Raw genomic sequence first — 24935 nt, forward strand, 5'->3', positions numbered from 1 at the left:
CCTTGGACACTTGATGGCCTTAAGACTGTAACTGTGTAACCAAATAAACCCCCTTTTATAAAAGCCAATCCATCTCTGGTGTTTTGCATTCTGGCAGCATTAGCAAACTAGAACAGATAGCTTTTTACATTTTCTGTGAAATGTAAAGCAGTATTCTTTATCATTACCAGTGTATTTCTTTGTGGAGTCACTGAAATATGCTGTTTGGGCTATTTCTTGATGCTACTGAGAAACCCCTTTACATTCTCATCATTAGTGTGGGAGCTGTTTATGAAGATATGCCCATTTAAGCTTGTGAAATTTTAACATGAGGACTGAATCTCACAGGCTTAGCTTTCTACTTAAAGGTATGTTTGCCTCTTAATAGGGAAATTTCACCATGACCTCAGTATTGGGTAATGAGTAGGCATCGGTGTTATTTCTTTTTGGTGGCATGATGATATTGTGGCCATGTGATAAGGGGTGTGTTTTAATGAGGCATACTGAATTATGTTAGGATAAAATGACATGATGTTCTGGGGTTTGCTCTAAAATACTTTGGCAAACAAAATACATAGAAAGATGAACACTTTGGGCAAAATCTTAATAAGTGGAGAATCTGGGTTCATTATTCTATTTTCTCTACCTTTGTATAGGTTTGAAAATTTCCCTAATACACCTTTTAATTGTTTCTTTTACAGATGCAGATTTTCTTTTACAACCCAGATGACTTTGACAGCTTTCAAATCGCAATTTCTGAAAACAGAATAATTGGAGCCATGGCCATATTTTTTCAAGTAAGTTAACAGTGGCTGAAGTACCTCCACCAGAGAGTTCTCTGAGTTTTTTGTTTTGTTTTTTTTTTTAATTTTCAAAGAATTGTTCCATGTTTAATGAATGCATCTGTTTTCTTGTTCACACCTGTCTAAATGAAAGATATTTCGTATTGTCTAATGTGTGATTTAAAATGTAAATAAGTATGTTTAGAAACATAATGAAAATTTTTGCATGAATTATTCTGACTTTATTGCTACTTGACTGGTGCACAGATTGAAGAACACATTTATCATCTAAGTTCCTTCGTTGCTGAAGCATTTTGAACAGGTTCCTTCAGCATATTAAGAGGCTAGTGTAAAAAAAAAAAAAGGTGGTTTTCTTTGGAGCAACTTTAAAATTTGACATTACTTGCAAGTAGATTAATAAATAGCATCAGTCACTTCTCTGAAGAGACTCGTTTTCTTTCCCTCCCAGAAATCCCCATCGTGACTAAAGTTTTTATTGAGACCATTTCCAAGTCAGTGCATTTATGAATTCCCATCCTTTCATTTTCTCTTTTAATGTGTTTATATTGTTGAATGTTCATAGGTCATATATGAATGTTCATAGCTCACAGAGCCAATCCTTGCCTCCTTCCATGGGGAATGCTGTCCAGGCTATTTAATAAGTCAAAACCAGTTAAAGTAGTGTTGATCAGCAAGTTCCCTAGTTGACAGGCAACTTCCCTAAGTTGCCTCTGGGATGCATGGTGCTTTGGGTTTGTAGGTAGCCCTGGCAGAAGGTAAATGACTTGTGTTTCAGCCTTAAGCTTTGCCTAAACGCTGCCTACAGGTGTTCTTTTTACCATAGTGTGTCATGTTGGAAAATCTTGTCTTTCTAACAACTCAAAGGGATATTAAAGACATCAAAACCTTCTCCAACCCGGGTGTTTAATATCTGCCTTTTCCTGCCAGCTTCTTTGTCATTAGAATGAAACCCTTTATGTTTGGGGTATGTTTAATTTGACTACTCTTTTTAGTGGGTGACACTCAATTCATAGTTCTCTCCATTGCTTTTCCCTCCCTCTCAACTCCTTCTTTCTTCTCCCTTTTCTAGGAGGTAGGATCAACTGGGAGGTTATATGTGAAGATTTGAAAAGGAAATATTCTGCTCAGATGTTAGAAACGATAAGGTCATCAACCTTGGCTTTTGTATTGGATTTCAAACTTTGGGTCCCCACCTAGTAGCCGGTCACAAGCTCATTGCACCAGCACGTTTGCTGGCATATCACTTGGGTTTTCTCTGGACCCCTAAAGTGTGATTGGTTTGCCTTTGGCAACACTGGAGTTACTTCAAGCTCTCTTCCAAACTCCTGCTTACCTAGCTAATCCCTCATTTTCTGTCATCGTCTTCTTGGCATGCTGCCTTTTATGTAGCTAGGTCTGTACTGCTGAAGCCCCACGGTCAAATCTATCCTCACCTCCTTCTCTGCCAAGCCTACCCCCAACCCAACCAGGTTCTACTTTATTGGTAACCTCTCTTAAAGGAAAATAAAATTTAAAATTGTGTTCATGCATACTGAAAGGACCGGTTCACAACATGGTCTACCTTCTATTTTTCCAGCTCTATAAAAGCTTAATACATATAAGACCAATTAGAATCTGAGGCAGGCAGGACACATTGGTGGACATTCCAGCACAGACCTCAGCAAACCCTCAAAATCTAGGTTTTGATTTTTTTAAGTACACAAAGAAACTTAACAGGTATTTTCATCTAAATTTTGGCTTGCTATCCTATAGACCCAAAATAGAGGGCAGATAATATAAAATAGAACAGAGTTTTATTTAGGTAGCAGCTGTGTTGCGCTGCTTCCTTTGTTTTCCTTATAAGTTCACACTATATATTTATACATTTGGGTTCACACTGTGTCAAGCAGTGGAAAGAAAAAAGTATAATTGTTATTTTAATTTGGCAGTCCAGTTAGTGTTTTGAATCTCTAAGAATGTCAAATTCAGGAGCGTAGAATTTCTCCCTGAAATAAGCAGAGAAATCTTGATATATATAGAAAAAGTCCAAATTCGAACCTGAAATCTCACATTTTGGTATTCAAGAAGTAGTTATCATCTATTCAGCACTGATTCTGTGCCAGGCAGGAATAGTACTAGCTGCTACATCAAAAAATAAGCATCATTGGCTTTTGCCCATTGGGATCTCCTCACTGGCACAATCCCATGTGATAACAGCTGGAAAAAGGTGAGTAGAGAAACTCCCCCATTTGTAAAGAGGCTGAGCTCTGATTTGGAGCTCATAAATCCACATATTCACTATCTAGAGTGCCACGCTGTGAATGATCCATGAGCATACATCCAGGGAAATCTAAGTTCTGCCTAGAACTTGGTACCCTTGATGCTGACTTATTCCATACAGTAGAATAATTTTCTTAAACTCATGTGCCTCTTATTCCAAGCAATTTGGGTACTTCAGCGGATTTTGCTGTGATTAGATATAATGAAGTTCATAATGTTCCCAAAGCACCAAAACAAGCACAAACACAGAGGGCACTTGATAGAGCAAGGAACCTTACATTGGCCTAGAGGAGAGAATGCCTGTGGGTGGCCCTGTTGAGGCTCATGGTTATAATTTGAACCCATCCAGTGTTTTCTTCTGTAAAATACGGTAAGTTTCCTGACAATGCCTTGGGAGCCTCACATTCCTCATGACAATTATAAAGGAGATCTGAAGGGCTGTGCATTCTCATGTCAATATCATCATGACCCCTGGCCTGGACCTCAATAACTACAGACAGAGATACGGGTCTTTTTTTTTTTTTTAAATTCAGTTTTATTGAGATATATTCACATACCATACAATCATGTTTGGTGTACAGTCATCTGTTCACAGTACCATCATATAGTTGTGCATTCATCACCCTAGTCTATCTTTGAACATCTTCCTTATACCAGAAAGAATCAGAATAAGAATGAAAAATAAAAATAAAAAGAACAAATCATCCCCCCCATCCCACCCTATTTTTCATTTAGTTTTTGTCCCCATTTTTCTGCTCATCCATCCATACACTAGATAAAGGGAGTGCGATCCACAAGGTTTTCACAATCACACTGTCACCCCGTGTAGGCTACATTGTTATACAATCGTCTTCAAGAGTCAAGGCTACTGGGTTGAAGTTTGATAGTTTCAGGTATTTACTTCTAGCTATTTCAATACATTAAAACCTAAAAAGTGTTACCTATATAGTGCATAAGAGTGTCCACCAGAGTGACCTCTCGACTCCATTTGAAATCTCTCAGCCACTGAAGCTTTATTTCGTATCATTTCACATCCCCCTTTTGGTCAAGAAGATGTTCTCAATCCCACGAAGCTGGGTCTCAATTCATCCCCGGGAATCATATCCTCCTTTGCCAGGGAGATTTACAGATAAGGGTCTTTTTTCATGAGGAACGGTGTTAAACAGCTATGAAATTCCCAAAGCCAAAAAATGGCCAGGTGTCTCCTGGGTGCTCTCTGTGAGCACCAGTGAAGAAAGGAAGGACCACTTCCATGCAGGAAAGTGAATCATGGCAGCCGTCTATGGTTGAGCACTTTCTGGCCCATTCAGCTCTCAGAGGTGCATTCATTTCATAGTCATTGGTGAGTGGAATATGTATTACAACAGTTTTCCAGTGTACGGTAGTAATGTGGCCAGTTCACGCAAATTGCCTCTGGACTAGCAGCTCTCTCGAAGATAAAAGGGAAAGGCCAGGGTGAAGTTTGATTTTAAGGTCTTCTTTTTAATGAACCAATAAATGTAAGATAAGAAATTGTCAAGAGATGGAGGAGTTTGTTGTTAATCTGCTGAAGAAAATCAATACTGGTTATTTAATTTATGTAGACAAAAAAAATTAAAATTATTTTCAGTTTCTGTAAGTGGAACCTGTACTATTCTTTAGTGTTAGCCTGATTTGTATTCCTATAAAAATTAAAACATAAAAAGTCATTAAAATGCTCTTTTTAAATATCCTGTTATTCTGATAACACCCCATTTGGACAATGTGTCTAGATAAATAAAAGAAAAATGAAAACCCAGGTTTATGTGAATGTTAACATGACAGTGACGTGATTAGGCAATTTGTGGAAGGATACAATGCTTTTAAAGTAACTCACAAAATGATTTAATTGGCTTCCACTTTAGTTTACAGAGTAGAGAGTATCCAGTACTCAGAATGACCTTACCTTTAATTAGGACTACATTTCTTTATCTCATCATTCTCTGAATTGTGTTCTGATTTTGCTTTTATTCACTTCCTTCAAATCTGTTTCTTCACTAATCCACACTTAACACTTTCCTCCATTTGCCCACCAGAACCACGGGCCTTCAAATGATGCAACCATTTTAATGTCTTGCAAACTGATCCTCATAGAAGTTTGGTGTCCCTGTTTTATAGGTTCCATTATTGTGTTTTTTATGAAATACACAATTATCATTGAATTTATGATTTGGGTGTGTGTGTCCCATTTGTTTCAGTGCCCAGATGCCATTGTCATTTGAATACCTGTAATTTATTTGAGTCCATTGGATTTTGGAATTACAAATGCATGATTCTTTAAGAGTATCTGCATTTAGAAATATTCTCCTGCCAGCCTTCTTGTTATACCTTTTTGGGTGCAATCACTAAATCTTTGCATCAAGCACAAAGATATAAAATCTTATCATGTCTGCATCCAGAGGCCCAGTCAATGGATATATTTCTTGGACATTTAGGAACTTAATAAACTACATCCCGTTTTATTTATAGGTTGTCTTTTTTAAAGTATTTCCTTTTGACAACTGTATTGAGGTTTCTTCATTTACATATTAGCAGTTCAGCTTCTACTCAGAGACTTGAACCTCTCTCTTCCCATTTAAATTTCTATTCACAATATGACAACAATGATTTGGTTTCCCCTAAGGTCTGTACTTTAGTCATTTGGCCCCTTTTCATTTCTGCCCTTATTTCATAGTTGAAAGGAAACTTCAAAACTCAAAGGTTTCACAGGTTGCTAACCCATTTTTTATATCATGTAGGTGCTGCAGACTGCTTAATTATTTTTCTCCATCTGGAGAAACTTAGTAATTAAATGAAATGGCAGCACCTGGGATTATTTATAGCCCTTGAGAAGGCAGAAGGAGTTCTTGATGACTCATCCATCCGTGGCTGGCTAAGAAGCCTTTTTCTCCACTTCCCTCCATTTCACCTTCCCTCCTCCCCATCAGAGGCATATGTGATTTGTCCTTCCTGTAAACCCCTGTGACTCTTAGCATTCCATCTTGTCTTAAAGCTGCTATTTTACTTGCTTTCTTCTTACTTTATAATGTGAGATCATTGAATAATGGTAGTCTTGACTTATTCATCTCTAATAAGTGGCTAACACTATGGCCTTGCTGTACAGATATTTAACTGAATTCAGTGGAAATATTTGGGCTCTCTTGTTTTGACCAGAAAGAGACACACTGATAACCTATCAGCTAAAGATATAGGAACAGGCAGTATGAGTAGTAGGATCTAAGAATTCTAAAATACAAACTCTTTGAGGTTGTGGCCCATGTCTTGTTTCTCTTCTCTTTGTGTCTCCCCCACCTACCCACCCGCTTTTTCCTAGCCCTCATCTCAGTTTGTTGCCCGTAACTGATGCTTAGTAAATATGTACTGAGTAGGGTTGGGTTACAGGAAATCTCTCAGGGTCGTACAATACCATTAGAGATTTGTGTTTTGCTAAAGGATATGTCTCGGTGGCTGTGTAAGGTTGCCTAAAAAAGAAGGTGTTTATATTGGAAGTGTAAGACTCTTGAGATGGGTCTATTAATTATCATACAATTTTGCAGAAAAAAAAAATAACATTGAACATGAAGGTTGTGAGTTTGCTGATTTGTTAAGGATGATAACTCTGACCTGATGCTCCACTGGGTCTAACGTGCCCTTAAAGGGAAGTATCTTCATTTATGCCTGTAGATGTGAAATAGCAACAGGACTTTAAAAATCTTAAAGTCATAGTATATTCAGAGGCCTTAAAGGTATGTTTTAGTACCAGAATATCTAGACGCACCTTCAAGTGTTTTTATAAATTTTCCCAACAAAATGCTCTTATCTCAATGGAGAGTGGATGGAGGAGGTTGAGTTATTTTTGCCTCCTTTTTTTCTGGCTTGCATGTCTCTTTCTTAGCTCATATCCTTTATGGGGCCACTGTCTGGTGAGTGATGGGTTAGTTTCTGCATTTCAGTTCATTGGTATGTGTGTTTCTTTGCCTTTTTTTGTTGTTGTTCTGTTATTCATTACATGTGTATGTTTTTCTTTCTCTTTCCTCCTTTTTCTCCTTTAGATTCTCAAAGTGAACAAAAGAAAATGATTTTATTCATGTATGCAGTCATTTGCTAACTTAATTTTTCATTCTACAACATTTATTAAGCAACTTCTCTGTGTCATGCTCCATGAAAAGTGCAAAAGTATCCTCAGAATTGTATCCTGGCCTGAAAACAGTGGAGGAGCAGTAAATTTTCAAAATAGATGGCCTTTGAAGTTATTTCTTCAGGAGATGCATCATTTGTCATTGGGAGATAAAGGAGAATGGATCAGGTCAAGCATATAAAATATGAAGAGAAAAATCCAAGAATTATATTTTGCGTATAATTTAAAAATAGTAAATATTTCATTTTGAGTGTGAAGTTCCTAGTTGTGAGTTTTAGAATTGCAGTCTCCTTTCTCCATTTTTCTTCCTCTTTTCCTTCTTCTGCAAAGCAAAACCACCACTATGATAACATAAACCATTCCTTTTATTCAAGGTGACCTATGTATATCTTTTTAATTTTTAACCATTCCTGAGAAGTCTATAGTTTTTTGGATTTTTTTTCCCCCTGTACTTTTGACTGGTTTGATGGCAATGTGAAACAAGGGCCACCTACTCCGTAAAAAGAAAAATAAAGAAGAAAATAAAAAGAGATTGGTAATTTTACCCATCTACCAAACTCCCACAAAACAAAAACAGAACCATAAAAACGCCAGTAACAATGTTTGTCTCTAAGAACATGTAAGTCGGGGAATGACAATGGATTGTTTAAAACTTCCTTCTTAGAATGCTTTTCAGGATAATTGCAGTAAACTAATATGATTCTCAATTTGTTCCTTTCCAGTTGCTGCTGTTTGAGTATCATCCTTCTCACATTTTCCACATCCTTGGTTTTATCCAGTTATAAGTTCAATTCTTACACTACATTACCTAAAAGTACATTTTCAGAATGTTTTGGATTGATTAAGAAGAGTTTTCTTATACACACACAAAAATTAAAATACATATGTTCCAATTAAACTATTTTAACAGCTAATTGATTTGATAGGACTTACCATTACATGAAGGCTAGAGTCGTTCTTAATGTCCGTTTCAATTTTGGAATACATTTGTGGATGTACGACATTGAATTTATGGCTTATCAGGTGTTTTCAGGATGGCTCCTATCTGCAAATGGCCTGTAATTCAAATTTCCTCCTGGTGGACATTACAGGGGACTATTTAATTATTGGTGAAGCATTATCTAATTAAAAGACTTTGAGTTCTTTGAATGTGACCATGTGAAAATCTTTTTTAATTAAATCATTGTACTTCAAGGACAGTTAACAAGTCCTTTGCTTCTGTGCATCACTAAATGATAGTTTAGAGCTGTTTTGGCCATTAGTTCTACTATAAATCCTAGAATCTGATTGTCAGAAACTCAAAGAGGGTCCTGAGAACCCTATGGTGATAACCCATAAAATGACAGATAAGATAACCTGTGACAGATCAAGTGGTTGGCCATGGCCCCATGGACCTTTGGAGTCTACCAAACCAAGAATTCAAATTCCGTGGTTCACAGTCCAGTTGTTTCATTATTCCTAGCTTTGCTCTCCTCAGAGTGTGATCCAGTACGAGTCTCAGCTGAGAGCATATTACATACTAAATGAAGAAATGGGTGGCAACTCCCCTCATTCTAGCCCTTCCGCCAGGTAAACTAGGTGAAATGTGTTTCTAAATGGAGCACAGATATTACTAATAGAAATTATTGAGGACTCAATCCATGTAAAATGCTAATGACAAAGTGCTCACTACTCACTATCTTGTTTAATTTTCCCTGAGGCTCCTTGAGTTAGCTAGTACAATTACCTCCATTTTACAGATGTGGAAGCTGAGGTATGCAGCTTTTTTTCAACATAAATGACCCAGGATTATACATTTCAATAAATGATAGAGCCAGCAATTTCAACAGCAATAGTATTTCCCCAGGTTCTGTGCTCTTAATAGAGAACTGAAGCAAAAAGTTGGGGTTTCTGCTGTAGAGGGTAGGGGAAGAAGTGTATATCGTTTGTTCTAGTTGTTATAGTTTATATATAGGTGCTTTAGGGCATCTCTTAATTTTGCAGATTGTAACTTACAATTGTGTTCTTTTTTTTTTTTGTTGTTGTCCATCATTTATTTTCCTGAAATTATCAGCTTTTTAAAAATGTGTTTTCACTTTGTATAACAATATGTACTGTCTTTACACTTTTAATTCATTTGTTAGCATTTTCAACCATTTCTCACACAGGCTTGGTAATGAGAAAACATTTGTGAAAGAGCTTTTTGGTATTGAAGTACCAGGCTAATGCATTATTATTATCACAATCATTTTTTGAGAAACTAATCTAGAAAAGCTGGTGAAAGTTAAACCCCCACACATAGCAATCCCCCTTAATGATGGTTTACATATACTTTTTTTTTTTTTCATTTTTATTGAGATTGTTCAGATACCATACAATTATCCAAAGATCCAAAGTGTACAATCACTTGCCCCTGGGTACCCTCATACAGCTGTGCATCCATCACACTTAATTTTTGTTCAATTTTTAGAAACTTTTCATTACTCCAGACAAGAAATAAAGTGAAAGATGAAAAAAAAAAAAGAAAAGGAAACTCTAATCCTCCTCTATCCCTAACCAACCCCCCTCAGTTGTTGACTCGTAGTATTGATATAGTACATTTGTTACTGTTCATGAAAAAATGTTGAAATACTACTAACTGTAGTATATAGTTTGTAATAGGTATATAGTTCTTCCCTATATGCCCCTCTATTATTAACTTCTAATTGTATTGTCATACATTTGTTCTGGTTTATGGAAGTGATTTCTAGTATTTGTACAGTTGATCATGGACATTGCCCACCATAGGATTCAGTTTTATACATTCCCATCTTTTGACCTCCAACTTTCCTTCTGGTGACATATATGACTCTGAGCTTTCCCTTTCCACCTCATTCACACACCATTCGGTGCTGTTAGTTATTCTCACATCTTGCTACCGACACCCCTGTTCATTTCCAAACATTTAAGTTCATCCTGATTGAACATTCTGCTCATACTAAGCAACCACTCCCCATTCTTAAGCCTCGTCCTATATCTTGGTACCTTATATTTCATGTCTATGAGTTTACATATTATAATTAGTTCCTATCAGTGAGACCCTGCAATAATTGTCCTAATGTGTCTGGCTTATTTCACTCAATATATTGCCCTCGAGGTTTTGTCATCAACCCATTTTTTTTTAATATGGTTTTGTTCACTCACCATACATTCCATCCCAAGTAAATAATCTATGGTTTTCTGCATGGTCATACATTTATGTGTTCACCACCTTCACCACTATCTATATAAGAGCATCTACATTTCTTCCACAAGGCAGGAAGGAGAGTCAAAGAAGGTAGAGAGGAAAAAGAAAGAGGAAAAAAAAAGACAGCTAGGAAGCAGCAAAAGGAAAAATAACCTTAAATCAAAGTAGAATAAAGAATCAGACAATACCACCAGTGTCAAGTGTCTAACATGCCTCCCCTATCCCCCCCCTCTTATCTGCATTCACCTTGGTATATCACCTTTGTTACATTAAAGGAAGCATAATACAATGATTCTATTAGTTACAGTCTCTAGTTTATGCTGATTGCATCCCTCCCCCAATGCCTCCCCATTTTTAACACCTTGCAAGGTTGACATTTGCTTGTTCTCCCTCGTAAAAGAACATATTTGTACATTTTATCACAATTGGTGGATACTCTAGATTTCACCAAGTTACACAGTCCCAGTCTTTATCTTTCCTCCTTTCTTGTGGTGTCTCACATGCTCCCCACCTTCCTCTCTCAACCGTATTCATAGTTACCTTTGTTCAGTGTACTTACATTGTTGTGCTACCGTCTCCCCAAATTGTGTTCCAAACCACGCACTCCTGTCTTCTATCACCCTGTAGTGCTCCCTTTAGTATTTCCTGTAGGACAGGTGTCTTGTTCACAAAGTCTCTCATTGTCTGTTTGTCAGAAAATATTTTGAGCTATCCCTCATATTTGAAGGACAGCTTTGCTGGATACAGGATTCTTGGTTGGCGGTTTTTCTCTTTCAGTATCTTAAATATATCACACCACTTCCTTCTTGCCTCCATGGTTTCTGCTGAGAGATCTGCACATTGTCTTATTAAGCTTCCTTTGTATGTAATGGATCGCTTTTCTCTTGCTGCTTTCAGGATTCTCTCTTTGTCTTTGACATTTGATAATCTGATTATTAAGTGTCTTGGCGTAGGCCTATTCATCTCTCTTCTGTTTGGAGTACGCTGCGCTTCTTGGATCTGTAATTTTATGTCTTTCATAAGAGATGGGAAATTTTCATTAATTATTTCCTCTGTTGTTGCTTCTGCCCCCTTTCCCTTCTCTTTTCCTTCTGGGACACCAATGATATGTACATTATTGTACTTTGTTTCATCCTTAACTTCCCGGAGACGTTGCTCATATTTTTTCATTCTTTTCTCCATCTGCTCCTTTGCGTGTAGTCTTTCAGGTGTTTTGTTCTCCAGTTCCTGAGTGTTTTCTCCTGCCTCTTGAGATCTGCTGTTGTACGTTTCCATTGGGTCTTTCATCTCTTGTGTTGTGCCTTTCATTTCCATAGATTCTACTAGTCGTTTTTTTGAACTTTTGATTTCTGCCATATACATGTCCAGTGCTTCCTTTACAGCCTCTATCTCTTTTGCAATATCTTCTCTAAACTTTTTGAATTGATTTAGCATTAGTTGTTTAAATTCCTGTATCTCAGTTGAAGTGTACGTTTGTTCCTTTGACTGGGCCATAACTTTGTTTTTCTTAGTGTAGGTTGTAATTTTCTGTTGTCTAGGCATGGTTTCCTTGGTTATCCAAATCAGGTTTTCCCAGACCAGAACAGGCTCAGGTCCCAGAGGGAAGAATATTCAGTATCTGGTTTCTCTGTGGGTGTGTCTTAGAAAATTGCTCCACCCTTTGATGCCTCAGGTCACTGTGCTTTTCTGCCCAGCAGGTGATGCCTGTTAGCCTATAATTCTTGACTGGTGTGAGGAGGTATGGCCGTGTTCCCCCAGGCTCTGGGGTCTGGTTCTGAATGGAAAGGGCCCCACCCCTTTCCTCCTAGAGAAGACAGAGCCCCCAGGTGGCGGTCATTAGCATTTCAGTGGTCTCTCTGTCTGCTTGTGCTGTCTCTACCCTTCTCTGCTTCACAGCCCTGGAAACTGAAAATGACTGGGGCTTTCTCCACTGAGCCAAAAAAGAAACAGATAGTCCCCTTCAGACCCAGTCCAAGGCAACCCTTCGGCTCTCCCAGGTCAGTCGTCACCCAAAGCCTCTGTCTGTTTTTTGGGGCTGCGTACCTGTAGTGAGCAGTTCACACTCGCTACTTAAAACCCCAGTTGGAGCTCAGCTGAGCTATATTCGCTTGCTGGGAGAGAGCTTCTCTCTGGCACCACGAGGCTTTTCAGCTCGGGCCATGGGGGAGGGGGTCTCGCGACTTGGATCCTCAGGTTTTACTTACAGATTTTATCTGTGTTCTCGGGCATTCCTCCCAATTCAGGTTGGTGTATGATGAGTGGATGGTCTCGTTTGTCCCCCCGCAGTTATTCTGGATTATTTATTAGTTGTTTCTGTTTTTTTGTAGTTGTTCCAGGGGGACTACTTAGCTTCCACTCCTCTCTATGCCGCCATCTTGCCCCTCCTCCCTACATAACTACAATTGTGTTCTTGTTGGTTTTTTTTTCTTTTTGCCTATGGGTAAAACCTTTGGTGCTATTCTGAATTCTCTTGGGCTCTGTGCCTATAATTATATTTTAGATTTGATGACAGCTTTTGTCTTTAATTTCCTCCCTTTTATAAAAAGGCTATAAAGCATATTGAATGAATGGTGTGGATAGATAAGGATAGTGTGAATGAATCAGGTAAAGACTTGAACAGTCATTTATTAGCTATTTTTGTAGCAGTAGTCATCAATGTGGAGTGAGGGTGGTTTGTCCCCCAGGGGACACGTGGCCATGTTTGGAGACATTTTGGTTATCATAACTGGGGGGAGGGGGAAGGTGCTACTAGCATCTAGTATGGGATGCTGTTAAACATCCTGCAATATATTGGGCAGCCCCCAACAACAAAGAATTATCTGAAACAAAATGTCAGTCCAAGGTTGAGACACCCTGCTTTATGTTTATCAAGTGATTGAAGACACAAGAGTTTTTAAATTTCAGTAGATGAGGGTGGTAAAGGCTATTTGGTTATTCTGTAGGCTGATAGCCATAGGAGTAACTAATTATCCCAGGCCTGAAAAGTCCAGTAGTCCCTGGCCAACCAAGGTTTGGTCAACCGGGATTCCAAGATAACGTGAAAAAAATTTGCAAGCCAAAATATTTAAATCCCACATGTTTCTAGGTATTCAGGTTCACTTTAGCCTCTTTAAATTAAAGAGCCCATGGTGGATGTTTGTTCCCAGACACTGCAATGATTTTTGAAACCAGAACCAATTTATAAAATATCTGTTTAGACATAAGAAAAGTAAACTAAGGTGAGAGCATGTGCAAATGCCTTTGAACTCAAATCAGTGAGAATAGTTTGAAATATTCAAAGAAAACAGTGAAACTCCCTTGTGAAGCTTATCTGCCTCAAGAAATCACAGGACTACACTATTCCTGTGGCATTATGTATCTTCCCAGGGCAGGATTTTGAAGCTGTTGAGGCTTGTTAATTTTAGAGATTTGCTCTTCTGTCTTTTGAAATCTTTGTACTACCTGGCCATCTAGGTGTTCCCCAGAGAATTAATAATCATCTTTAACTATATTAATCCCTGATGCTACTCCCTCTGTGGCACTGCTACATAGAGTTGCCCATATGAGCAGCAGCTTGCAATTCTCTTTTTATTTTGTATTTAAGATTTACATTGACACTACCATTTGTTTTCTCTGTCTGCAGCATTTTAATATATGTGATAGGTTCCTATCTATCTAAAGTCCAGGGCTTTCTTTCACCTCAGTTTGTTCTGATGCCTGCCAACCTCTCGAGCACCTCCGAAACCTACACACCCAAAGTCAATGTCATATACACCACACAGGTTACATTTTAAGATAGACCAGTTTGCACAGAACTTGCACATTTGGTGAAAATCCATTCAACCGTCTTTACTTGATGTGTTCACAAACTAGGAAGAAACTACTTTCATTTATCATATGACACATTTTGTGATCTTCCCAAGATCCCCCATTTTGTATGAGACCTTGATCTTGTTAACACTGTTTGCCAATCATGGTATTTTTCAAGAATGCACTCTTGTGGTTTGTGAGGGATTAGGAAACACAGATTGAGAAAACTTCCATAATAGATTGTATTCTTCCTGCCTTTTAACTTGCAACAGGTAAGCATCCAAATGTGATATTAATAGAGTACTTGGAGCTCACATATTTCTTTCCTATGACAGCACAGCTGTCTTTTGAGAAAATTATTAGCATTGAATCCCCTTGCTTTGAGTTTCCTTGGAGCTCTGAAACATTCCTATGCCTTGACTTGCCTGGACACGTTTTTACATCAGATTCTATTTTTCTTAGCTCTTTGTGTTCTCTGAACATGTAGACATGTTATCTAATTTGAGGGGAGAAACTCCTAGGTAGCTGTGTATAAAATGATAAGTAGAGTTAATTTAGATCATGCCGATTTGGAATTCGTTTGTACAAAATTGAGGTAAGCCAGGACTGACTTTTGCATTTTACACAAGCATTAATCAGGCACTTCAGTACTATGGCTGAAGTTGCAGAGAAATGGGGGAAATACTTAATCTATGTGTATAAACTGGAATTGTCAACCCGTTTTATGATGTTTTCCCTTAATATCAGTCCTTTGGTTATTACAGAGGACTCTTACGTATTCACATAAATGGGTTTGCTGAAGGGTACTCCTGAAATCACAATACCAGTAATTGGTTTGTACCATATATAATGAAATGAAATTATTTGTCTCTGAAACAATGCCTAGTTCTCGCTCATAAATTTAGTGTCAAAGGCTTTTTGATCTGAATTACTGAGAACTTACTCAACTTTCCATAGACGTTGTTTTCCATGGTGGTTTGGCACCCTTAAACAGCATTCTAAGGAGGTTTAAGTGAGTTATATCTATTCTTAGACACTCTCTAAAGGTGGCTGCAAGGCTCTAGTCCTTTTCTTTTTTTTTTAACTGAACCGATGATAGGTTTTTGCGCCAGATGCCTCAGAAATACAAGCAGCTAACACAATGCCAAATCCTAAACTGTTTTAAGAAAGGAAATGAATGTTTGGCGTCACATCTGGATTTGGTAGTCTAGTTACCGTCTTTTATTTTATTATTGTTTTTTTTATGGCAATCAGCCTAAAGCTTTGTGATCCTCTGCATTTTGAATTTTACAGGATATACTCATCCTACCAAAACTGTTCAGGCAGGTATAATCCCAAGCCTTCTAGAAAGAGACTTTCACTTTCCAGTTCTCTTTGAATATAACGATGACAACAGCAATAAAATATATATAATAATAAGTGACATTAATGGATTCTAGTCATGTATGAAGCCCTCTGCCAATTCTACCAAACATTCTATATGCAATCCCATTTAATATGTGTAACAGCCCTCTGAGAAGGAGGTTCTGATTCTGGAATCTTCCCAGAATGCTAAGAGTCACCTTTGATTGTGAAACCAGTATCTAGGAAAGCCACTGGAAAGGGTTGGAGTTTTAAAGTGAGACGTTCAGTGCTGAAATTCTGGCTTGTTTCTTTCGATAAATCTACTTAATCTGTCCCCATCGCAAATTCTTTGTTCATAAAAAGGGAATATTGATATCTGATTGGTTTCTTGTGGAGATCAAATGAGATATTATATATGAGAGCATCACAGAGAAGACTTTAAAGCAATCTATATAGGTTGTTAAAATAATAACAGTTTTGATGATGATGATGATGATGAAGATGATTACTTGAAACGACTAGGGTTGATATGTCAGGATAAAGGGAGTACTTTCAACGATTACCTTCCCACATCCTGAAGCCTGGATTCACATTAAAATAAACATGTTTCTTTAGTACAAAAAATCTATTTATCTTCCCCGACCACTTGCATTTTGGTGGAGGGTGCTTCAGGTCTCTGATTGCCTTGGCTGCAAGACAAGGTTCTGGAGTTTTAAGTGGTTGTTATGGGTGCTGTAACGCAGTAATTCAGGAAGGCGTGAACAAATTCAGATTTCCTCAAGGAGCATCTACATGTCTCTCCTAAGAGGAACTAACACCATTAGCCCTGACGCCTTGGATGGTGAAATAAACTGTTACTTAACTGGAGCAGCCGACTAGCAGGAGAGGGACGAGTAACACAGACAAGGATCCAGATGCTGGCCAATGGCGCTGAGGCCACTCGGGAGCGAAAGGGCCCAGTTGGGTTTGGTCCTGGCCCCCAAAGAGTGTCCGAGTTGTGAACCAGGCAGCCTCCACGTGGCCTTTTTTGTGCGTATCTTCTGTGAGATCCGTTATTAATGTCTACTTAACGGCAAGCCAGAGATAAGGATGTGAACACTGGAGGATTTTAAATACTTCAGCAGGGAATTATTGCGGTTCATTTCATTGGTCTCAGCGTTTGATGTGGGTGGAATGTGGCTGTTGTCAGCGGGAGGTGTATTCCCTTCTACGTTTTGGCAGTTTGGGCTCTGCGTTCCCCCTCATCTGAAGGGTCGCCCCAAACATGCACATCCTCCCTCCTTCTCCTTTGTTTCCCTTCCCTAGCTTTCTTTCTTTCTTTTTTGTTTTTTTTTAAGTGGTAATGTGTTTACAAAACTAAAGCTCCCATTTTAACCACTTTCGTGTGTATAATTCAGTGATATTAATTGCATTCCCAGTGTTGTGCTCCCATCACCATCATCTATTACCAAAACCTTCTCATTTCCCAAACAGAAATTCTGTACCTATTCAGCAGTAAATTATTCCTCCCTCCCTACAGCCCCCAATGACCTGTAATCTACTTTGTGTCCCTATTTATTTGCTTACTCTAGGTATTTCATGTAAGTGAGATCATTCAATTTTTGTCCTTTTTTGTCTGTCTGGGTTTTTACACTCACCATGTTGTCTTCAAGTTTCATCCATATTGTAGCACCTATCGTATCAGCATTTCATTCCTTTTTACAGCAAATAATACTCCATTGTATGTATACACCACATTTTGTTTTTCCATTCATCGTTGAAGGCACTTGGGTTGTTTCTACCTTTTGGCTGTTGTAAATAACGCTGCTCTAAACACTTGCTGGCAATTATCAGTTCATGTCCCTGTTTTTCTACTACTTGGGGTATATACCAAACTGTCGAAAACACCAAACTGTTTTCCTTAGCATCTGTACCATTTTTCATTCTCATCAGCAATGTACAGTGGTTCTTGTTTCTCCACATCCTCACCAACACTTACTTTGTTTTTTTAAAATAATATCCATCCTAGTTAGTATGAAATGGTATCTCACTGTGGTTTTAATTGCATTTCCCTAATAGCTAATGATGTTGAGCATCTTTTCAGGTGCTTGTTGGCCATTTGCATATTTTCTTTGGAGAAATATCTTTTCAAGTCCATTGCCCATATTTTAATAGGGTTGTTTGTCCTTTTGTTGTTGGGTTGCAGGAGTTCTTTATAAATTCTGGATATTAAACCCTTATCAGATATGTGATTTCCAAATACTTTCTCCTGTTTTGTAGGTTGTCTTTTTACTTTCTTAATAATGCACAAATTATTTACTTTCTTAATAATGCACAAAAGTTCTTGCTTTCTTAATTCCCTTTGCAAAGTTGTGGAGTCACTGTGGTGAACTAGAGAGAGTGGACAGCACAGTGGTCAGAGAATTGTCACCATGGACTTTACTGTCCTTCCTACACCCACACCACACACCCATCCCCCCTGCCCCCCCCCACATTAATCTGTAAGCTCCTTAAAACAAACACCTTTGCTTATTTGGTGTTACTATTCTCATATCTACCTCAGAGATGGTTACTGAACAAAAACAAAACAGATTACTTGTCAGAATGATGAAGAAAATGGACTCTACATCTAGATTGCTTAATTAAATTGCATTTCTGCCATTAGTAACAGAGTCAAGTCAGCTTAAGTTGAGGGCACTTAACCTTTCTGTACCTCAGTTTCCTCATTTAGAAAATGGGACCATTAATAACAGACTTACCTCAGAGGGCTGTTGTGAAGTTTGTAGTAATTACTACAGGTGAAGTGAACATGTGCCTGGTATGTAGTAAATGCACGATAAATGTTAGCTCTCACTGTAAGTTAAGCAGTAGCATGCATTGTTTTATATGCAGTGATAAAAATTAGTCCCCGCTTCCAGCAGTTGTGCAAGGGGAAGGGTGCTCAACTTGCCAGCCAGGAAGGAAAGCAGCATTGTAAGAGAGAGGAATGGGGTTCTTGCCTAAACAGGGTTTGTGATGAGTTCTTGTTTTCTTTCTTTCTTTGATCTTTTTTTTTTAATTTTTAATCATTTTTTATTGCAGTATATGACATATATACATAGAAGTGATGTCTTTTCAAATGCAATTTAACAAGTACTTAGCAAATTTCAAAGAATGTTATGGGTTACAGTTCCACAGTTTCAGTTATTTCCTTATTGTGAAATACAACATATATGCAAAAAGGTAATAATATGTGGTGAGTTTTTATGGACTTTTTTTTCTTTCTCTCCAAACTTAGTGGGCTGAGAGGGCATAGAGCAGTGGTTGTCAACCATGGCTGCACACTGGTAACACCAAGAGAGCTGCAAATAATACAGATGCCTGAGTCCCACCCCAGACGTGGATGAATGACAGGAAATGTCATTGTCTGGTGGTGATCCCACCTTAGCTTATCACCAAGAATAGTAATAACCGCATAGGAGTAGGGGAGCCTAATCCTTGGCCCCATCTCCTACTTGATAAACTGAGCCGGAAGAGAGTCCAGTATGAGATTTGTTAGCGATAAGGAAGATGGAAGAATGTATGACTGGGACTAGAAGCTAATGTGAGTCTTTCAGGCTTCCTCCCTTGGGAACCATGTGCAGGCAAAGTGAGGCTGGTCTGACTCATTTACTCAGGTAAAGAGGAGAAGCTGGGACCAGGGTCCTGGCTGGACACCCTGGCTCTTTTTGTTGCTAGAGTCTGGAAGCAAAGGCATCCCTTCTAGCCTGGGCATGGCTAAGGAACCGGGAAGACAGCCCCCAAGGAAAGGGCCAGGCCTGCTTTTCCTTGAGTGCCTAGGTGGACCTAGCCCTGCCTTGGGGGTGGGGAGGGGTCAGTGGGCAGTAGGGAGTTGGAGGGAAGACAGCTTCTTTCCCAACACTTCTAATAAATAACTGTTGATGCAGATTCCCACTGCCAGTAAGCCCCTGCAGGAATGTGGGAAGGAGGAAGAACAAGTTTCTACCTCTTTTTGCTCCTCTTCTTTGGTTACTATTACTAATAATATTGAGGAGGAGAATTTTATGTTCCTGTGAGCCCTTTCACATCTGTTATCTCCTTTGATACCTCAAACCTGTGAAGTAGGACTACTGTCCCCATTTGACAAATGAGGAATTTGAGGAACACAAATATGCAATGATTTGTCCGAGGTCACAAAACTGCAAAATGGTAGGATTTGAACCCATGTCTTTCTTACTCTGGGGGCTCTTCTTCTCATCTCTACTTCAATATTTTGCTGCCGTGTCCCATCCTGAAGTCCTACAGCCCCCCCCTTTTTTCCCAGGACCGTGGCCCTGGGGTAGAACCAGTGCCCTCATGGAGTTTCCCATTTCCCCGTAGCAGGGGTGCCCTGGTAACAGTACCTGGCACCGAAGGCAATTAGGACTTTGAGGAAATCTCTTTTTAGAGGAAACTTGTCTTTCCAAACCAGGCAGCTAACTTCTGAAATTTGGATGGTGCTCAGAGAGCTTTGTGTTTTCCACCAGCCTGCCACCCTCCTCACCCCCCACCCCAAGCACCCGATTCTGATTGGCTGCCTAGGGAACCTCTCTTCAAGCTCATAAAAATTGGGTTTTTATGGTTGTTGCTGTGCAGTTCCCCAGTCCTGTTGCTTCAGTAGAAGATTTTGGATGTTCTGTGCTAGGATGTTCTAGACATTCACAGCACCTGCCAAAGAGCTCAGTACCCAAAAGCCAGGCCTCTGCCAGCCCAGTGTCCTCTCTGAGGCCATCCAGGGCCAAAGCTGAGCACCCACTTCTGCACTGGGCCAAGAAAGATGTTTGTCTTGTGAGATTGGAGAGAGCTGGGGATGTTCTTAAGAGGTGGTGGGCCCGTGGGCTGCTGCTGAACATTTTGGGGAGGCCAGAAGCAGTTCTGCTTGCATGTGGTTGTGTTCTGCCAAGAAGCATTTTTAAAAATCCCCAGATCAGGAAGGCTGTGACCTGCCACTAAGGAGCATTCCTATCCACCCGCTGACTGTGCCAGCTACCATAATAAGCTACCGTCTGTGCCTTTATCTTCCAGAGCCCAAAAGTGATAATCCTTACAAATGATGAAATGTTACACTACATTTTTCTGTCTGGCAAATGTATGAAATCAGCCCGGATACCAGGCAAAGTACCATGCCTTCAATTACATCCTTGTTATCAAAGCTTCATTTAAAAATTCTTGGGTCATAAAGCAAAGTGAGAGCACCGTTTACCATCACAAGTTATTAAGCAGACTGTCATGCTGTCTCTGTTACCCAGAGATGCTATTAGTTATTGAGAACGTCAAAGCCACATCCCCCCTGTGCCCTTCATTGAGGCAAAGGAGGTTTTTGTGACTTGGTGTGGATGCAGCCTCACTTGGGACTTACAAGGCTCTTCTGGATACAAATGACAATGGTGGGATGTTACACCAGAAAAAGGACCATGCGTTGCCTTCCATTCTCAATGAGAAAAGAGGATTACTGTTGGATCTTTCTAGTTTATGTCTATATTGTGTAATCTGGCCTCTCTAATGTTCATTCAGCAAATATTCATTTTAGCTGAGTATGTGCCTGGCACTCTGCCCTGGTGAGGGCAACCTGGCATTGTCTGGGCCCTTGTGAACCTCACAATCTGTTGGGGGAGTGGAAATTGATCATGTAAATGTTCCAATGAACGTATGATGAAACTTAGGCTGATTCTAGTGAAGGAAGGAGGTTTTCCATGTTCTGAGAGCATGTGATGGGGACCTGGCTCAGTTGGGAATGTCAGGAAAGGCTACCCAGGAGAAGACAGTATTGATCTGGGGTCAGCTGGGTCAGGAGTTATGAGACTGAACCGGAGAAGTTCTCAGTTCCAAGGAACTAGTGTATGCCATGGCCCTAAGGCAGGAGAACTAAGTGTACGTGGACCAGAAGGAAGGCACTAGGACTGGTGCTGGGGAGTTGGCCACGCTGGACCCTGCAGAGCCTCAAAGACCATCAACTTCAGACTTTTAAGGGGAAGCCATTGAAAAACCCTGATGGCATCAGTGGTCTAACGGGATTAGCATTTTGAGCAGATCTCTGAATGCTGTGGCAAGAGGACTGAACTGCAGAGAGCAAGGGGGAGGATGCAGTCATCAGTCTGTCGTAAAGAGAAGAGATGATGGTCTCTGGGACCTTAGGAAAAACAATCTCTATTACCAAGACTGAAGAAATTTTATGTTCTTATGTAGGAGGAAGATAATTAGTTTCAGGCTCTAGGAGCATGAATTTGGAGCAACTTGGTGACTGATGGAAATAACACTTCTGGGGTAGAAAAGCAGGTCAGAAGGGGTTTTATAAATGCTGCTTATGATTGGGTTTGTAGAAACATCCTTATTATCGTTTCGATTCCAGCTATTTTTCTGAGCTCACTTTTTGCTGCTTTTCTCATTTGATGTTTTCTCCAGTTGTGTTTATTTCTTTCCTTGTTTTATGTGTGTTGTGTGAGTGAGTTGAATGGATCCTCTGTCTTCTTCTGGTTCCATTTTAATTTTGGAGAGGACAGGGATGCGTTTTCAATATCACTTCCTGTGTGCATTTTTTGGGATATGTTATCTCTCCAGTACAACTGCCTGTTTTCCATCGTAAAAGTTAATTTGTAAAACCTTTTAACCCATCATTCGAACTTCTTGGGAATTTCCTGAATGTGTTTCTTCTGCAAATAGTCCTTAGATGTCTAATCTGTAAAAATTTCAGTAGTCATTCATAGTATCATATCATCTCTCCACCCTCTGTGTTCAGGGCAGATTGATGACTAAGCTGAAGCCTGATTATAGTTATCAGAATAAAAGAACAAATTAGGTGGATGGTCCCTAGCTGCTTCAGCTCTTAATGCTGAAACGTTTTATATGCTATTACAATTTACAGTTCCAAAGAGCTTCCATTTAGATTTCATTTATGGCATAGAAGGACTTTTAAACATACACAGTTTACCAGCTCATTTTTAAAACAGCATGAAAAAAAAACACGTTTTAAAAATGAAATTATGGGGCCAAGCTGGTTTATGATGACACCATTAGGAACCCACTGTCAGTGTGCCAGTTTGTATATATTATGTGCCCCAGAAAAATGCCAGGTTCTTTAATGCAATCTTGTGGGGGCAGACATTAATCTTTTTGATTAGGGTGTGACCTCTTAATTGAATGTTTCCATGGGTATTTGACCCCACCTGTTCAGGGTAGGTCTTAATTAAATCACTGGAGTCCTATAAGATAGCAGCTGAGAGAGACTTTTTGGAGAGACACTTGGGAGCTGACAGAGATTCTCAGAGATGCTTGGAGATACAGACAGAAGAATGTTTGGAGGTGCTAAACTAAGGATGCACAGGAGCTGAGAGAGGAGCTGAAACATAACCCAGGATCAGTAGATGCCAGCCATGTGCCTTCCCAGCTGGCAGAGGTGTTCTGGACACCATCAGCCATTTCTCAGTGAAGGTATACTCTTGTTGATGCGTTAGTTTGGACACTTTTATGGCCTTAGAACTGTAAATTTGTAACCAAATAAACCCCCTTTGTAAAAGCCAATCCATTTCTGGTACTTTGCATAATGGTAGCTCTAGCAAACCAGAACAGTCAGAAACCACAAAACAGCCCCCAGCCAGTGTTTAAGGAAAGGGTGAATGCACAGTCCCTTTGTAACTGATTGCCTTGTTCCACTTAGTACCATAAAGGAGATACTGGCTGTAAAGCCTAATGGTATCAGATAGGTTTGGTGAAGGACAGCTTTCCTGGTTCCTTTAGACTGTGCTCCTGTAATCTTCCAGCTGAGAAGTGAGAATGTGACTCATATTAAAAGAAGTTCAGGATGTTCTGCCAAAGGCAATCTTACTCCAGACCTGCATCTGTTCCAGCAAAGAAAACCTAAATAAACCCTGCAACAGCACCTAGTGTTTTTTAGAGGAATCCTCATCTGAGCATTTCCACAATAAATAAATTAACACTCAAGAGTAATGATGCATTTTGACGTGCTCAAGGTGCTGGCATACAAATTTGAATCTGGAGGGGAGCATACCTTTTTTGGGGACAGAGGAGGACCCCCCCACTCCCCTCCCCTAAATTAGGAAACACTATAGCCTACTAGGGATGTGTTCAAATAATGAATTTCTTAAGTGATAACCCTAGTATGATGTCAACTTCACTTAGTCTTTCATACCATCTTTATCTAGAACACTCAGAAAGTAGAATTTCCAAAAATCCCAGTAGTCCTATAGTTAAAGTCACTGTATTATGTGTATTAAATAATGAAAATAAAATTAAATTATATATTTAATAAAAAATATGAACTAATATGGTCAGAAAATATCTTGAAACTAGAAATTCATTTTCCCATAAGCTCTGTTCTGTGGAATTTCTGCTCCACGTAGTCTTTCTACTTTGAAACTTGGCTTAAATTAAATTATGCATTTTTAATACAGAGAAATGGTATTGATTTTCCTCTTCAGTCCTTTTCCAATTTTCTATTTTTTATAAGTTACACAAAGTATATTATTTATGTTTTTAGAAATAGTTCAGTGGGATAACAAGCATGGCCAGACATTATTATCTTACCAAGCTCTTTCCAGAAGAAGAGGCATTTGGGATTCTCAAAAGTGCTTTCAGTGAAATATTTTTAAATATGCAGTATATTGCTAGGAAATTAACTTCAGTCATTAAAGTAAACTATAAATATCTCCGAATAATAATTACCACCGTTATATTTTCACACATTTGAATAGGTGCTATCTCTGAGGCTTACTGGTTCTTAGAGGTCTTCTTCATTGTGGATACTAAGATTTTGAGAGGTTACGTGACTGCTAAAAGAACTATAAAAATAGTTTAATACCGATTTACTTTTCTCTAGGGCTTGACAACTGATAAAGTACCTTTACTTATATTATAAGGTTTGGTCCTTAAACAACTAGGCAAACAAGGTACTGTGAATTCTATCCCACCCTCCATCCTGGCCCCAGCTCTGTTTCATTTTATTGACAGACTTGAGAGAGAAAGATCAGAGGTTAAGTGACTTGCCCAAAGTCACCAAGCTGGAACTAGTACCATTTAGCTTCTATTCCACTGTTGTTCACACGTTACCTTCCAGGAAAGTTGGTTTATCTATAGCCGTTGACCTTCTGATAGGTTTCACCAGTGAACAGGTTCAATGAATAATCTGAAAGGCCTGCTAAGTAATTTTTATATTTGCTTTCATGAAGATAGTAAAGTTTGGTAGCTCACAATCTTCTATGCTTATAGCTAGTTATTAACAGCTGGTGGAACTGAATTGAATCTATGAACTTGATTGGTTGTAGCCACAGAATGTATTCAGACTTTAGGAATGAGAGAATTAAAACACAGGATGTCTTCGATGCACGGGTGCATATCTGATTGTCACCTGCTACCAGCTAAGCATCCAATTCTAGGATAATGAATTGTTACCCAGATTTAATTTGTTGTT

At 39.1% G+C, this 24935-nt stretch overlaps 1 protein-coding gene across 5 annotated transcripts in view; it reads left to right on the forward strand.

Moving 5' to 3' along the window:
* PTPRG (protein tyrosine phosphatase receptor type G) overlaps nt 1-24935 on the forward strand; it is a 686843-nt gene that overhangs the window by 474050 nt on the left and 187858 nt on the right. For all 5 annotated transcript variants that reach the window (XM_037799495.1, XM_037799505.1, XM_037799497.1 and 2 more), the window contains one exon: nt 681-776. In XM_037799495.1, coding sequence (XP_037655423.1) covers nt 681-776 — 96 coding nt within the window. The remainder of the gene's footprint in view (nt 1-680; nt 777-24935) is intronic.

The sequence above is a fragment of the Choloepus didactylus genome, chromosome 1 (assembly GCF_015220235.1).
Source record: "Choloepus didactylus isolate mChoDid1 chromosome 1, mChoDid1.pri, whole genome shotgun sequence".
Taxonomy (NCBI): domain Eukaryota; kingdom Metazoa; phylum Chordata; class Mammalia; order Pilosa; family Megalonychidae; genus Choloepus; species Choloepus didactylus.